The following is a 17,142-nucleotide window of genomic DNA, read 5'->3' as shown; positions in this document are numbered from 1 at the left end:
AATGAATTTTAGAATTTAAGATGAATTTTATGAAATACGATAAATAAAGTAAAGTAGGAGAAAAGATAAAAGTAAAACAGGAGGAAAGATAAAAAGAAAAGAAAAGACAAGCCCAAAAATAAAGAGGAGAGAGGGGCCTAAAGTATGGGCCGAATAAATAATAATGGGTGTCGTCATTTTGTAAAAATAAAATGCTCAATCAGAAAATCGATCCCAGACGCTTTGTGTGCAATCAAGCAACACCTACCGCTGGGCCAATTTAAGTTTCATATGACTAAATATGACTTTAATTCTATATATACGAAAATATCGGTGGCCCTTTTTGTTTGGAGGCCCTGTGCGGTCGCCCCGCTCGCACCCCCTCTCCGCCGCCCCTGCCACTAGGGTAAGACTTTATTAACTTGGTAAAAGCTACGATACGATTTATGTTATTGTCCAATTTTATTTTAGAGAATATAAGTCTATCTTAAAATAAAAACAGTACATGATGTGAATTAGGGCGTATAGTTTTGGAAAATCTAGTTGATGTTATTGTGCAGTTATGTTACAATAATCTCACAAAGTGTGGTCCAAATGTTTGATTCCTTGATGGAGAACAATGAGCAAAGCAAGTACGCCACACATTCAATGTGGTATAATCCCAAGCTTTAAGGTGTGGAAATACGGAGTAATTTTGGTACACCAAGTATAAAAGTATGTAGTTTTTTGTGTTCGCAAGAAACTACTCCGTACAATACTACTACAAGAGTACAAGGTATGCTAAATTCAATTTCGGCCTCCAGATTCAGTCACATATTATGTAAAGAGAATTTGTTATTCTTTGCTTAATACGCAAGAAAGGGACAATTTCCTGACACTGATTTGTTTCACAGATTCGTCCAGTTGGCATGTCAAAGTAAGTACTCCGTATATGAGAATTGAATTTATAGTAAAAGATTCATATAAAGTTAAAGCGATCGAAAGATGCATTTCAAGTACATGCTCATAAATTCCAGGTTTCTTCGATTACCATGAAATGTCAAAATTGTCAATAGCCCAACGGCACGCATAATTCCTTTTTTAGGTAGCCAGTCAATATGTTAACATTATGTTCTTTCCGATAATATATTCTGGGTGAAATTAAGGCTCAACTTTGAAAGGAACAATAATAAGATCAAAACAAACAAAATATTAACTCGTTAGTTTCCCTAAGAGGATGAGGTTACTTGAAATGGAAATTTAAACAAAATTGAATATTGCAATCGTATGACAAACAACCCACCACCAGTACTCAGATTAACCTCTTTCATCAGTTTTGGTGCAAATTATCATTTATACTGTCCCTCTTTCCTTCCCCAAAAAATGTTATTTTTAATTTTAGTCAGTTACTCGAATTAATATTTTGGCCAACTTACAACTTTGCCTTGTGGGTTTTCCCCTGGCAAAGTTGGAAAAAATCATGCTTTTTTTCCTGTACAACGCAGCAAACTAATACGCCCCAGATATGACCACGTACCCGCAATACTCAACGTTAGCCTCTGAGATCATTGATTTCCCCGACAAGAAAATGGGTTAACCCCCTCTATTGTCAAACTGTAAGAGCATCAACCAACTCCCTCCGTCCCTTTGTCATCGAGCAACACCAAATAATACCCCAAGTTGCAGTTACTACATCTTCTACCTTGGCTGTGAAACCCATCCCCCACCTTAATAACACAGCCAGCCAATCTACACTGTGCGCACCCAACTAAACATCTCTACGGATAAACCCATCCTAAATGTCAAGTGATAGGTTAAGGGTGAAAACTAAGGCTGGTCCTCATCACACTTGGCAATATCACTGCCAAAACCAAGGTCTCAACCCCCTTTTATCAACACTTAATGGTTTCTCTTTCACTAAAGCTGGGCACACTGTAATCGTTCAAGATTTAATAGCAAAATCTTGCTCATTCGCCCTTCTGTAAAGTAACGCAGAGGCTTCCACCCTGTTGTGCAGATAAAAGCCATCAGAAGTCTATGTAATAATAGTATTAATCATTTTCCAGTTGACATTGCCCAATTACTAGTAATAGTAACACTAATCACAAGAGGCAGAAATTCTCACCAGCCAGGATGCACAACAAATTTTCCAGTTGACATAGCCCAATTAACCTGTTCCAGATTTAACACAATCTCAGGGACTACTAATTGAAATAATAATAGTAATAATAATATAACAGGTAATTCTTCTGAATGAATCAACTATGCAGACCCGATTCCTCAGTAGCAGTCTAACAATCAAGGACTCAGTCGTCAATAATTACAAAAGCAAAAACAATACCTTGTCAGTTCCTAAAGAATTGGCAACTACATGGGTAACTTGTTCATCTAACTGGTTGGTGCACACAGCACCAAACTGTTCTGCCGTCTGCCAAAGAGGGTGTAAATGGGGGTTTGCTTCCCCAACAGGAAAAACCCTGCTAAACACAATGCGGCAGCCACCCAAAATCTTCCGCTGCTCAGCAGCCAAGACATTTCTCACATCCACATCATCCAGGGATTTGTGAGCGAAAAAGTTTTGGTGTATTCTCTCTATCACCTGTTTCACAAAAGATTACATAAGATCCTTTGTAAACCATTCTCATCTCTGATATATATTTATGTGTTTGGATGACAAATTTGGAGGGAAAGGGAGAGTGAAAGATCTAATTTCCTTTGTTTAAATATCGAATGAGGAATATGAGGGATTCATTTTCTTTCTCTTTTAATAAGAAGCCACAAACTCTGCCAATGTTGGACACATTTGGAAGGAAAATGGAATCACTATCTCTTTCTCTCAATAAATGCCAACTAACTTCACTCTAAAATCTCAACGAACTTCTGCAATAGACTTACTGCCAAAGACGATGCCAAAGTTCCTTCTTCTGTTCTCTCATCATGGTCGATCTCAAGAAGTGATGGTCCTGGGAGCCCAAACTGTCTCCTACTACAAGGAAAATAAGTATACCTGTGGGACAAAAGTTTATGTGAGGTGGATACATAAAAATAATTACCACGAGAGCCAAAAGCTTGATAAAAAATGTGGGACATTTCACACTACTTGTACGCACTCACCTTTCCACAACTATCAGGTTTAGCTTGTTATGTGGCCAAACTCTAGCTGAATCATCTATTATTACCACAGAAGATTCCATACCCAAAACACCTTCTAAATCCTTACTCTTGGGTACCCTCTCATCACCATCAACAGGATCCCCATCATCGCCTCGTGAGAGAACTCTCCCAGAAAACAAACTTCCCTTTGGATCAAGCACTTTTGCCATCTCAGTGGCATACAACTTATTCCCCATAGTATAAAGATGAAGTTCATAAAGCTTACTAGCCTGGAAAATACACAAAGGGTACTGAAGTTAATGAAGCTGCACTCAAAGTCCAGCCAATACAAGGTAGAAACTATTACTGTCGCAGATATGCATACCTTCTCCAAGAAATTCCAAATACCAGGTCGTAATTTTGTCCACATAGCCATATGTGGAAAACGGAAGAGATGTCGCCGAGGCTTTTCACGATCTTGTTCTTCTTTCTTTCTCAAGATCTCATCATGTACTGGATCTACCTCCGAGAACTGTGAAGAACCGGATCAGATGATTATCTATATAATGTCAAGAGAGTGCCAATAATATTATACTAGGAGAGGCATATAGTTTATTGCCTTAAGCATGACACTCACCTTTGCTGAATTGAGAAGCGTATGATCCAGATCCAGCACAAGGCACAACTTGTTGGAAGCAAACATTTTATTCTGCTCATCAAGCCTTCTAGCTCTCTCTTGCTGTATAGCTTCCTTTTGCTGATCATCATATCCTTCAAAGAGATGTTCAACATCTCCCCAATTGTTCTGTGATTGTGGACGACCAGTAACAAGTTCTTCAGGCTTCAACGCAGACCCACTACGCTGGTCACCAGCATTTACTGCCCCATTAGAAATACCACTTGCTGGTCCACCAGAACTAACATTTGCTCTATCCAAATTAACTAGCACGGATGGGGAGGAACTTATTGCAAGTGGAGACTGTACACTGGATGTCTGTGGGGCAGAAATAATGTCAGCAATATTTCTCAAATTCTTAGTAAATTGCCTGGTAATATCAGGTAGAACTGAGGTCTGAGAAGATGCAGCACTTAGACTTGTCCCATTAACATGTCTTTGAAAATTGAGACTATCTTGCAGTCCTTGTGTGGTCGAATTTTGTACTCCATTTGCCTTAGGCTGCTCTGATACGGAACTGCCAGTCCTTTTGGCATGGAGAGCACGACGAGGGTCGCGAGATTTCATACGAAGTTTTGCGGATTCATCCTGTGGGATCTGCAAGTACGTCATGTTTACAACATGTTAGCAATTAGCCTCAGTTGCTGAGACGTCATTCCAACGGCCTAAAAAAGGGTTCAAGGAAAGAAGGAAAAACAAGCAATAGTTACGCATTGTAGCCTAGTAGGTACTCCGTACATTGGATGAACTCTGATTTCCAAACCAAGAGCAACAGAGAGAAAACCAACTATTAAACCATTGTTTGGAATATATACTCTCCTAACACTTACTAATGGCCATGCAACTCCAAGCAGGCAAGACCACTAGTAGCAGCTCAAATGAGACCAGAACTTAAATGGCAGATAGCAAAGAAAGCAATAAATACCTCAAGACAATATAAGTGCATATACTGTTTTGTTTTGTTTTTTTTGAGAAAACCCATATTCGAATGGAATATAATCTCACCGTGACCGCTAAATGAGTAGGGACCTGAAGCAATGGAGCACTTGTCTGCCCCACCCCAGATGAAGTTGCACTAGGTGAGGGTGCTGCTCCTAAGATCGAATTTGAGTTTGCTGAGTGTGACATGCTCTGTAAAGGCTCACCGGAACTTTTCTGCTCCTTAATAATATTCATCCATGCTGCTGGATTTCCTGAAATGCCTTTCAACAGAGACTGCAAGGACGGGGTACCATTGGCATTCTTTGCAGACTGAGAAGTTGTATTCCCTATCACGCTGGGATTCCCAGAGGAAACAATACCAAATCTTGGTTTCCGGGGATCAATAGCTGGACCCAAGAGCCCTCTGCCTGAAAATTGTGGCCCTAGAATACTTGTCTCCATTCCAGACAAAGTTGTTACTTGATTTGCATTTGTGGAGATCTCTTCGGTTTCCATGACATTCCTTGGACGCTTGGCAGTAGGACTATCTGAGAGAGGGCCCTCAAGTGCTTTGGTCTTCTTAGGGTTCATTATCTCTCCCAATGACTCCAGTTTAGCAGCTGAGCTGGACACCAGAGGCGAGGGACAAAAACTAAGGTCTAACGAGCCAAAACTAGGATTAAGCTGCCGAAGTCTAGGATCTCGGCTCTTTGCAACGCCCCGTAATGAAGAAGAAGACCCAGCTCCATTACCACTAACCACCGCTTGTACAGTTGAACTACTTGTATAAACAGCAGAAGAAACAACTGGTTGTGGTTGTGGCATTACAGAGGAATTTGAATTCCTACTAACAATATTATTATAGGCAGTAGAACTGGAAACCTCCTCGTTAGAATCATCAGCTCCTCCATCATTTCCATCTTCAGAAGGAGTTGGACTAGGAAGTGTGTCCGTTGCTTGGAATGTACTCCGACCAAACCTTTGTTGGTAGCTTGAGACAGCTTTCAAAGCATCAGTTTCATAAGGGTGCACCCCAGATTTCTGCAAACCATGCACTACACGAGGGACACTTGCTTCAAAGAAAGGCGAACAAGGCATTGATTTGCTGGTGGGTGATGGAAGACTGTCTTCATCATGAACCTTATGGAGATCAAGCAGAGGACCAAAACCGCTTCTTGTGTTTATATTACAAGGAAGTTGTCTCAATGCATCTGACAGAATGTCAGTGTTCTTTTTCTCCGACTGATAAGCAGAAGATTCAAATCCCGCTTTCTTCAAATAGTGTGAGCTGTTGTCACCAGTGTTCACAGTTAATATATTGGAATCAGTGAGGATAGCCTTGTCTGTAACTGGCAATTCTTCCTGCCTGTCCCTAGGCTTAGGCTTCACTGAAACTATTGGAGGAGGAGGGTTAACAGTGGCAATCATACCCTCCACCTAATCGAAACACAACACAATCAAATTTCAGACTTGGCGAAAAAGTAGTAAGTTCAAATGATCAATGGTAGTAAACAATGCAATTGAACCAACCTCTTTCCTCTGTTCGGGTGTAAAAAGAGCAGAACTAAGGCCCGTAACAAAATTAAGCAGCCTGCATTAAACATTTGAGGGTGAAAAGTACTTTGTTAAGAGAGGGCGGAAACAAAACAACAGGCTCATTTATTGAGCAGTTGTATGTATGTAACTGAAGCAATAAAGGGAACAAGACAAGACCTTGACATCCTATCCTTATTCTGATCTCTTAAAGTAGAGCTCATTGAAGTGTAAACCTGAAAATTAGTTACGAACATTCATATTAATGCTACCGCATTTGAACTAGAAACTCAAAAACAAACATTTGTAATATACTCAATTGAATTCTCATGGTTCAAAATGACGAGCAATTTGCTTACAGAATAAACACACTGGATAGCAGCAAAAGCTTGTTGAATAAGCGCATCCTTGGATGGAAACCATGTATGCAACACCAACTCTCTCAAACTCTCCAAGGAGCTCGTCAACCGGGCACACACAATATCAAATGATCTAACCAATTTAACACACACAACACAAATATCAACTCATTTCTCTTTGCACAAGATTGTCTCACCAAAATATATAATGATAAAGGCAGGCAGACTTACTTATTGGCTTCAGCAACAGTGACATTGTGAAGAACTTTACGAATGGAAGAAACCTGATTCTCCAATTCTTGATCTTCCACCTCCAAACCCGCCATCATACTAAAATCATCTTCAAGTTTATTACTACCTTTATTATTACTGTTATTATGTTTATTATCGGTGTCATCCTCGGAGTCAAAATCAATTTCACCTTCTTCCAATTCACCTTCTTCTTTCTCACTGTCAACCATTTCAACAACTTCGTTATTATTATTAACAGACTGTTGTTGTTGTTCCTTAGAAGCAGCAGCAGCAGTAACATCAGTGGCTTTATCAGTACTAGTTTTGTTATTCTTATCATCGAGCTCAACCAATGCCTCGTTTAAGGGCTTATTCTGTACAGCTTGCGCCCATGCTAAATTGTGCAAGCCTGAAGCTCCATAGCTTCTTGGATAATACTTGTACAGATCACTCATCCAATACCTGTCTTTGTTTTTGTTTTTCGACGAATCCGATGTTGCTGTTGTTGTTGTTGTCTTGCTCAATGATTGACGTTGTTGTTTCCATGGCTTAAATTCATCCTTACTAATCTCAACAATTGTATTCGCTTCTGAGATTTCACCTTCTTCACCAACATCAACTTTCATCTTCACATCGCTTCCCATTTCCTCTCTAATTCACTAACCAAATCAAATCTAGGGTTTTTGTTCTTGACTTCCTCAATCACTCACCCGATCTGTACTTTAGAAATACAAATTGTTTTCAAAATCGAAGAATAGCGATGTAGATTTTAGTTAGATCTAGAAATTGTCGTCAAATTTAGGGTTTCAAATTTGAGAAAGTCTTTAATCCGGCCGACAATTACTGAATGATGATACAAATAAATAAAAAGTCGGTGCTTCAGGGATCTGAAATCCGCGACCTGTAAATCCGCCAAAAATTGAAGATGTGTTCACTTTGTTGATTGAAGGGAGATAATGAATTGGAGATCCAGAAACAAGAACACGAACAGAAAGGGGAGAGAGAAAGGGGAGATGACGTTGTTGATGATGATGTTAATACACAATTTGACGATGGAAAGCAGACCAAATTACGGGCGGTTTAAATAAACAAAACCAAGTCCGAATTACCCAAGGACTGTCAGATGTTTGATTTCGGATCTCAACCGTACACGTCACCGATCCGAACCAAAAGTTACTAACCAAAACATTTACTCTCTGTTCCTATTTAAGTGTCCATTTTCTAAAAATAGCGTTCTCTTATAAGTGTTCACTTTCCATTTTTTAATTACAATTTTCCATACACTTTTCTCACTTTTTCAAAAATACAAATTCTTATTTATAATGGTTGTACAATAAATATTGTACACCGGAGTAAAAGTTACTCAAAATGCTTAAAAATTACATTTATATGTGTAAAAGTTATCTATTTTTTAATGATAAATTTTTTCATTTGAATAAAAAAAAATCTTCATAATCACTAATAATGTATAAATGAATCATTTAACCCTTTAAAATATTTATCTGTCAACTTTTTAATTTTATGATATAAAAGTTACAGAAAAACAAATTAAAGTTACAAAAATGCATAAAAGTTATCTTGATGTACAATAAATTTATTGTACACCTTGTGCGCGCAAGACCTTTTGTTTCATAAATATATATTGTTTTTTCTTACACATTCTACACTTTCCCACGTTTTCATACCCACGTCCACTTTTATTTGTACTTTATCAATAAACAATTATATACTTTATCCTTTTCCCAAAAAAACAATCTCAATCATTGTTTTTCTTACACACTTTTCATTTTCCTTAATCACCGTGAATTCTCTCAAAGCGGACACTTAAATAGAAACGAGGGAGTATAAGATTTTGATTTTGATTCAATATTTCAATGATTCAGTAAGGCGTTCTCCCTCTGGTTTTTTTTTTTTTTTACTAAATTATTATAATAAATTCTGAGTAGATTATACTTTCACTAATAATTTGATGTAGTCCATTGATTCTTTATCTAGAACTAGCACTTCTGCAACATCATCAATGCCGGTGGAGGAGGTGTTCTCGTATGTGACAAGGCCTTTGGCACATTAGTTTCTCTATTCATTTCAGCAGTCTTGACCCTGCATCTGTTGAACTCACTGCTATCAAAGGGTCGCTAATTGCTTGGGAAATGAAGATTACCCACCTTGAACTGGAAATTGATGTTGAAGCTTTGAAGTGCATGCTCGAGAAGGATCATCAACTTTCCACCATCATCACTAATATTGTTTATCTTCTTACGAGGAATTGGGTTGTGACCAATTGGCCATTCTGCATGTCAAGAGAAACGCTAACAAGGTGGCCCATGAATTAGCTGACATTGAAAGGCAGATGACCGTCCCCAAAGTTTATCACTTTCAACCCCCTCCTAATGTTCGTGAAGATTATATGAAGGAAATGGTTCCCCATGCTGATGCCTAACTACATCAATTGTATATTTGACAGGATAAAGTATATAGTCTATCAAGCTAATTGCCCTAACTTCACCTCTTTTGGTTTTGTATAATCTAAAATTATTTAGGTTAAGCTTATCTCTCAACTTTGGCTTGCTTACTTGTTCTTTTGCTGGGCCAATTGCTGCTTTTGTCTCTATTGTAAGATGCTCTATATTTTGAGGTTGTGATAACCCATGGACCATGGTAATATAAGTTTTAAAAAATGGAGGGAGTACCACTTTTTGGGTACTCCATATTTGGGAGATTAAGATTCTCTTCACATAATCTTGTTGTTTGCTTCGCCTAGTTTTACCAAAGTTGGGTGATACGGAGTACTTTGTAATTATCTCATCTAACCTTATGATGAGGGAGGCTAGATCGTTGGTACCCAACGACCCATTTTATTCATACCGACTCTAAAAAAAATAAAATTAGTAGGAAAAGATGGTGTACCATTAAATGAATGTGTAAAGTGTTGCTAACTTGTTATATACTGTTAACGGTAATATAAGTATTGTCATTGTTATATATACTGTTATTGTTGTATTAAAATACGGTCACAATCACCAAAAAAAAAATAGAAAAAGTAAAGGGACCACTTAAATGAATGAGTACAAATATGTATACGAAGTGTTATATAAGTATTGTCATCGTTTGCATAAACACTGTCATTGTTGTATTGAAATATTGTCATTGTTGTATTAATCACTGTCATTATTGTCGATACGGAGTACTTTGTTTGACTTTTCAACGCATGAAGTGAAAATACAATTTTACCCCGGGTATGGACAAAATGGGTCGCTGGTGACCAGCGGCGTAGCACACCTCCCTTATGATTACTCTTATAGTCTTATGGAATAAAAATTATCAAAATTTATTTTAATTGTAAAATACATTCCAGAACCCTTATTTTCATGAAACTTATCTTATCAAAACTAGTTACGTAATACTCCCTCCGTATTTATTTAAGGGATACACTTGCCTTTTCCGACCGTATTTATTTAAGAGATACACTTGCCATTTTTAGTAACTTATCAACCACACTATCTAATTAAATAATCTATCTAATACATCATATGTCTCACCACCCCATTAAACAAATAATTTCAGAACTACACCCCACCCTCCACCCCCTAAAATGACATGGTCCCCACTTGTTTTACCTATTAAAATATCTACCCAACCCCACTTGTTTTATTACTTTATTCCATTCAATTCTTGTTCTTAATACCCGTGCCCGGTCAAATATATCCCTTAAATAAATATGAAGGGAGTAGTAATCCTATCAATTATATTTATTTTCACAAAGTGAGTAAGTGATACAAAATTTTGCTAGCCAGGATTGATTTTTAAAGAATAAAAGTGACTTTCACTTATTAACCTAAAGAAGTAAAGATACCCTTAGTAGCCGTTATATCAGGAGTCTAAGAATGCACAGAGTTATTCCAGTTTAAATAAAGTATCAAGTTCGATTCCTGAATGCGCAACAAAACTTGTTGGGGAATGGGGACTGACCCAACTCAAATCCGTATTAAACAAAGTCTAGTAGGCTTTGAAGTAGAGAGTAAGATACCTTAGAAAAAAATATATTCCTCTGAAGAAAGAATTTCCTACCATCTAAAAATCTATTATTCATGTAAAAATGAATTTCCATTGACATGTTTGTTCAAGTGTGGTGGATAAATTGTATCGAAAATAATTCTTGACAACATAAATCGCACTTCATGCAAGTTACCAATAGCCAAAGACTCGTAGTTAATCCTAGTCCCATGCTTTGGCACAAATCCCTTTTCCCTTCCCTTTGTAACACAGCTTATTATCCTGTCTGTCCTCAATTGTAATGCCAATGAAATGAAAACCTGTAGAGATTAGAGAAGGAAGCCAGATTAATAACAAATTAGCCTCTCATTAGTGTAGATAAAACCAACAAACAACTATTACTATAGCGATGATTTTACCAAATAAAGTCAAGCTGCAATCGAAAGAAAACCTTACCATGTCTGAAAAAGGTGCCTTTGGATACTTTGCCATTGCTTGGGAAACGATAGTCTCATCAGTCATCTGACACAATGCTGTTTTAACAGCAGCAGCAAGATCTTTGACATCATTTACCAAATTCACATTCACATCCACATTTTGTGTCTGATGTTCAAGTAATTCATGGAAACTTGACTCATGTGGTCGATTGATGCTCTTTGCAATGTTTACAGCTTCATATAAAGAACCACCATTGTGGACAGCTAGACAGAATGCAGCAACAACCAAAGGATCCTGTGGTTGGTCAGCCACTGCTTTGTGAAATGCTAATAAGCATACCCTGAAATAGTGAAATGTCATGTTTTCATTCAGATACAATACGATACAATACGCTCCAAGTCTGATGGATATATACAAAACAAAGTACAGAATGCATATTCAAACATATTCAAACAAGTAAGCAACCACCCTTGATCGGTCCAAACTACAACATCATCAGAATTCAGAAGTGAGGTGTGGACCTTGCTGAAACTGCAGTTCAAATATGGCCCTAACAAGTGCTAACTAGTAGAAAGACTTTTTGGAAGACCTAACCAGTTTTTAATAGCATAAACGCGGAGAAGCAGGCAGACTATATATTAAGCTAAATCATTCTGGTGGAATAATTATCCGAATTATTATTTGAGCTAGTGTAAACTAGAAAGGCAATCCATTTGAAGTAGATTTCATTCATATGACCAAAGATGACTGACAAATTAAAAATAGGATTAAATTGTCAGCATAATATAATAGACCCTCTCACCTCTGTTCCGCATTCACCACCTTGTTTACAAATAAACCAGGTAAATGGAAGCTCAAATTACAGCTTTACGGGTTTTACTATCAATACTCTCATTAAATCTCATAGTAACCATTCTAATCATTATACAGAAATAAAATCAATAGCATAAACGTATGTCCAGAAGTTTATCGACAGAAACCGAAATGACTCAGATCTAAGTCACATGATACTTTAACCTGCCGGCAAAAGTTTCAGCTAAAATAACAACACCAGATAGTAAGTGGTCCATGCAATAGCAATCAACCAAAGCAGCTATTTAAGCAGGTGAGATTCCTTACCACAAGCTGCTATGGCATGGTCGATCTGGTGCTAGGAGTTTGTCCAGATTTGAAAACAAAGACTGCACAAGTCAAAGTGTCAAACACAATTTATACGATAGGTCATGTAGCACACTGTAGGCTAGAATGGAAGGACTCTGAGAGTAATATACAAGTATTATCTAGTTATCCATCTCATCATAGATTCAGTGTTATCCATCTCATTATAGATTCAACTTCTCCATGCATCCATTGATATAATATATAGTGAACAATCATTCAATATGTGCCCACGACCCTGAATGACAAATTGCAGACAGCGTAGAAATGTTCTACTAAGTAAGCCAAACAAGGAGGAATATTCTGGATACCTTTCTCTTTGCCCACCCTCCCTTATTACGATTCCCATTTCCCTCTACTAACCGACTAAATTATGCTACCCTTTCCTATCGGGCTAGTTTATTCCAGAGAAGCTGATACATTATGATTACCGAGTAAGTATATATGGAGTCTATAGAGCGGCTGCTACGTGGGTCCTCCTATTTACCTCATATAACCTGTGACCATCTGCATAATTTAAGGCTCTTTAGCAGACCATGTCACATATTCATCTGCTTAACTTAAAACACAAAACAGAAACATGGGAAATAAAGAAACGATTTTAATTGTCGAACATGACAAAGTATTGCATTTACCAGAAGCAAGTTAGACCTTTTGTCTCTCCTTCGAAAACCCTGGGAAACAAAATATGCTGCCTGCAGGCAAGAAGTAACAATCATGAAGAAAAAAGAGGATGTGGACCACAACGACAAGAGAATTGTCCTAACATGAACAAAAGATAATAATAAAAAAAAGGATCCCGTACTTGTAAGGGTAATAGTATCTCTAAAAGGCCATACTTCCACAGTAACCTTATAGAAGCTTCAGCAGATCCATAAGCCAGCATATAATTCATCTCCATATGGATCCTTCCCTACAGCATTCCATGAGACTGTATGTGTGAAAAGAAAGAGACACAATCCATAAAAGAAACATAAGTATGGATACCTTGTCAAGTCTTAGCACCGAGAGAGATAATTCTTTCAAAGATAGTGCAAGTTCTTTTGTAAATTTAAACTCTAAGCGTGCAGCAATTCTAAAAGCACGTAAAATGCGAGCTGCAAATTCAGAATTGGTCTCAGTTAGACAAAAATGTTATGATATCCATGAAAATATGGAGATAAAGTTCCAAATCTATACAAGTTTGACTTGAAATTTTCCCACATGAGAGGTAAATCACAGAAAGAACAATGAGAGAGAAAAAATTATAATGCTCACCACAATCTTCTGTAAAAGATGAAAATGCAGGGATTACTGTATGCACCTATATGAGCACAAGAAGCTAGATAAGCACATAGTAACTAGTCTAACTACAACAGGACAATAGGTGAAAAGAGCAAGTGAGAGAAACAAACCCTAGATCTTTTAATATCTTCAACACCACCAATATAGTCATATACTAACTTTAAGTAAGGATCAAACATCAGCCTGCAAGAATCACCGAGGGAAAATAGAACAACGTACATCTGACTTCAGAAACTGAATGAATTATTGATGAAGGAAAATGACAGACCGCTAGATTAAGATTTACAATGGATCATTCAAAATTTAACAAGTTTATTATCACCAACTTGCAAACAAATCTATTTGGCTTGCAGAAGTAAAGTATTTTACCCGTTAATTGTGAAGTCTCGTTGAACACAATTTCTCCAGCGAATGTAATCGTGCTCATCACAGCCTCGAGGCCTTTTTGAAAGACTATTGAAATTCTTCCTTGACTTCCTTGCAACAGTACTAAAACTTGACACCTGTCCTGACAACAAAATTGGAACATCAGAAAAACAACATAGAAATAATTCAATCTCTCACTCACTCTCTTTCTTTCCCCTTCCCTTTTTGAACAGTCAGACTAAATGCATGCAAATTAGGATTGCAAACCTCTATAATAGAATCTGATACATGGACATGACAAATAGGAAATCGCTTTCCAACAATTTCACAGTGAGAAAAGCTACGAACAACCTGCAAGTAAGTGATACATAAAGAGTGAATCAGAAGCCTCAACATCTCTCATTCAATCCCGTAACAGTTTAAAATGGAGTCATCAGAAACTCATATTGGTGATCGAAACAGTGAAAGACATGTAAGTACCTCTCTGAGCTCAGCAGAAGTGATAACGTCAAAATCCTTGGGAATTCTCTTCAAGATGAGATCGCGCACGCATCCTCCAACAAGGTATACCTCATATCCTGGAATAAGATTATCAACATAGAAAACCCTCTCTAGTCATAAATTCCATACATACAGGACAAACTACACAATTTTATTAGATGAAATTGAAAAGTAAAACTAGTGCATATATAAACATTGATTAATTCTACTAAGTCACAAGCAAGTATACAAAGGAATTGAATGCTTAAACAAAGAAAAAATGATGGAAGAACCTTTCTTTTTGAGGGTTTTGAGAACAAATTGAGTAGGTTTGTCAATCATGGAATTAGTGATGCCCAATTCTTTAGAGCTCCACGTCTTCCATTCTTGTGCTTTGCAATTAATACCTCCATTAACAGAAGCTTCAAAAGCACAGACTCCATCAACAAGAAAGCAAGCAACAAAACAAACAAAATTGAGGAAGAAGAGAAACCTGCAGGAAGGGCTGGATATGCATCGGCTTTGGGTGATTCAACAGCAGAAAGTGAGCTAATGCGAGGAAGCTACAAACCATAAGAAGAAGGAGAAATGAGGAGATTTACACAGAGAAAACAAAACTTGAAAATGAAAGTGGGAAAATGAAGAAAGAACCTTGGCAAAACAATAGATAAGAGGGGGACGAATTGCAGCAAAGGGGCGTTTACAGGAAGTGAAACCAATATTAATTCCAATACCAATTGCAGCTGCCATTGCCATTTTCACATCATCAACCTCATCTCATCGTCAAGCTTCTCTCTTTTAGGCGGCCTATACGAAAGCTTTCAGGTTTCTGTATTTTCTTTCTCATCCTTCTTTCCAAGATTTTTTTTTTTTCAGTTTTGGGCCTTGTCAAGTTAGCCAATTATGCCCGCGCCTTAGTTAATTCAACTACGCACCTTTCAGCCTTTCACTAATTTATTTTACCACAGTAACAAAATAAAAAAATTGAGTATTTACGAGACTCTTCCCGCGACAGGAACACCTAATGCGGTATCAATATATGCTGTATAAATTTATTGTAAATTGGATTATCTATACTAATATATTAAAAGGCGTTTTGACAAACGTCTATGTGCCACGTATTCCCCTCTTTCTTTGCACTTGCATTCCGCCACGTCAACATCTACAAGTGTCGCCGCGACAACGAAGCATCTGTGCCACGTATTCCATCTAACAAAATTGTGGTATACTTACAACCAAAAAGGATGTTCTAAGGCTCGAACATCAAACCTCCGTAGTTAAGGAGCACAACTTTTACCACCTCAACCAACTTTTACTTGTGTTTCATTTACGATCTTTAATTCCTAAATCTGCTGTAAAGGGAGAATTATAATAAATGAGAGTACATTAATTTCACTGCTCACATCACCGACCCATCTTCTTCCTTGAAACTTTGAAAGCTTCTCCAAAATTTCATTTTCCTCAGATTTTCCAATCTCTCATCTTCATGATAATTGATTGCTCCATCTTCATGATAATTGATTGCTCTTAATTAAGTGACACATTAATTATGAGTTATCAATTACATCAGGAAGAAGAAGATTCGTCTTTGTGGGTCGCATCCCGCCTTTGTAGCTCCGAATTGGGCTACCTCCGAATTCCTCTTCATGATTAATTGATTATTCTTAATTAAGAGAAACATTGATTATGAGTACTCAATTAAATCACGAGGAAGAAGATTCGTCTTTGTGGGTTGATTTCTGCCTATGTGTTTTCACAATAAATTATAATTCAAGTCATGAGTTTAATTTTATCTTTTGAACCAAATCAATTTCTCAATTGATTGCCTAAATCTGTAACTGAAGCTGCGTAATTGAGCCCCTCTAAGAGGTTCCCATTATATATATTCCTATAGTCTTGCTGAATTCATCAGCCCCTATTTTGCTACCCCTTTGAAAAAGGTTTATGAGAAGTAATTAGGTGACTCACGCATCTAAACTATTACAATGATTTAATTCTTGTGTTTGTATATGTATTCATGGCATTAGGCTCTTCATTTACAAAGTACCATTTGTTTTTGTTTTGGGTTTTGTTTGCTGTAGGCTTGAGTAAGACAGGGGCTGCAGTCGATTGTTGAGTATCATATTGTCCTGCAACAAAAACTCTGGTTAGTTGTTCAATTTAGATTGTATTGGAAATGCCTCTATATATTGTGTAATTTAATATGGGAATTTTAGGAAATGTGACAATTTTGTCACAGAGAAACAAAATAGTATGTGAATATTATTTCTGGGAGGAGGGAGTAACTATTAAGAGATAGATAAAAGTCGGAAATTGTCATTACTTCTTGAATATTCTGCGAAGGTTGCTTGCTAATGCTTTGTCATAAGTATTATTAAAGCCCTTGTGGAAGTCCTCATCTCCAATTGGCATATTGAAATGGTTACACAGGCTCACAGTCCTCTGTATTTTCCAAAAGCTTTGTATAAGATAATCTCATCACTTACTCAGTATCATACGAATGTTCTATGATTAGGAGTGTCTTTTATGAGATCTCTCTTATGAGTTACTTTTATGTGGATGGGTGAGTTTCAAATGGATATGAGGTGACTTTAGGATTTATACTAGAGCATTGCTGAACTTGAATAATAACATAAAGAAAAGACCAATATG

At 37.2% G+C, this 17,142-nt stretch overlaps 2 protein-coding genes across 2 annotated transcripts; both read right to left on the bottom strand.

Annotated features, from left to right (window-relative positions):
• Nucleotides 1-1,201: 1,201 nt before the first annotated feature.
• Nucleotides 1,202-7,838, bottom strand: LOC110785760 (RNA polymerase II C-terminal domain phosphatase-like 3). Its single transcript, XM_021990270.2, has 12 exons — nucleotides 6,772-7,838; nucleotides 6,541-6,673; nucleotides 6,362-6,417; nucleotides 6,179-6,239; nucleotides 4,733-6,085; nucleotides 3,689-4,324; nucleotides 3,437-3,583; nucleotides 3,073-3,341; nucleotides 2,854-2,965; nucleotides 2,300-2,557; nucleotides 2,084-2,130; nucleotides 1,202-1,964 (listed from the first exon to the last, which is right to left on the bottom strand). The coding sequence occupies exons 1-12, from the start codon at nucleotides 7,413-7,415 to the stop codon at nucleotides 1,901-1,903; spliced, it is 3,780 nt and encodes a 1,259-aa protein (XP_021845962.2). The 5' UTR covers nucleotides 7,416-7,838; the 3' UTR covers nucleotides 1,202-1,900.
• Nucleotides 7,839-10,754: 2,916 nt separating this feature from the next.
• On the bottom strand, nucleotides 10,755-15,368 carry LOC110785759 (uncharacterized). The gene is made up of 14 exons (XM_021990269.2): nucleotides 15,142-15,368; nucleotides 14,984-15,053; nucleotides 14,784-14,912; nucleotides 14,491-14,588; nucleotides 14,278-14,361; nucleotides 14,014-14,147; nucleotides 13,755-13,827; nucleotides 13,618-13,663; nucleotides 13,348-13,457; nucleotides 13,166-13,273; nucleotides 12,996-13,055; nucleotides 12,322-12,383; nucleotides 11,221-11,542; nucleotides 10,755-11,084 (listed from the first exon to the last, which is right to left on the bottom strand). Exons 1-14 carry the CDS (start codon nucleotides 15,244-15,246, stop codon nucleotides 10,854-10,856), a joined length of 1,632 nt encoding a protein of 543 aa, XP_021845961.1. The 5' UTR covers nucleotides 15,247-15,368; the 3' UTR covers nucleotides 10,755-10,853.
• Between the last annotated feature and the right edge of the window lie 1,774 nt (nucleotides 15,369-17,142).

Source organism: Spinacia oleracea, chromosome 1, assembly GCF_020520425.1.
Source record: "Spinacia oleracea cultivar Varoflay chromosome 1, BTI_SOV_V1, whole genome shotgun sequence".
NCBI lineage: Eukaryota > Viridiplantae > Streptophyta > Magnoliopsida > Caryophyllales > Amaranthaceae > Spinacia > Spinacia oleracea.
Note: the sequence above shows the minus strand (reverse complement) of the source record. Positions and strands in the feature narration are given on the sequence as shown.

Coding starts and splice junctions, on each gene's coding strand:
- LOC110785760 (XM_021990270.2), bottom strand. CDS start 7,415: ATGGGAAGCGATGTGAAGATGAAAGTTGATGTTGGTGAAGAAGGTGAA. Junction 4,325..4,732: donor CTACTCATTTAGCGGTCACG/GTGAGATTATAT, acceptor ACGTACTTGCAG/ATCCCACAGGATGAATCCGC. Junction 3,342..3,436: donor TTTGGAATTTCTTGGAGAAG/GTATGCATATCT, acceptor TGTATTTTCCAG/GCTAGTAAGCTTTATGAACT.
- LOC110785759 (XM_021990269.2), bottom strand. CDS start 15,246: ATGGCAATGGCAGCTGCAATTGGTATTGGAATTAATATTGGTTTCACT. Junction 12,384..12,995: donor AAAGGTCTAACTTGCTTCTG/GTAAATGCAATA, acceptor TGACTTGTGCAG/TCTTTGTTTTCAAATCTGGA. Junction 11,543..12,321: donor CCATGCCATAGCAGCTTGTG/GTAAGGAATCTC, acceptor TCACTATTTCAG/GGTATGCTTATTAGCATTTC.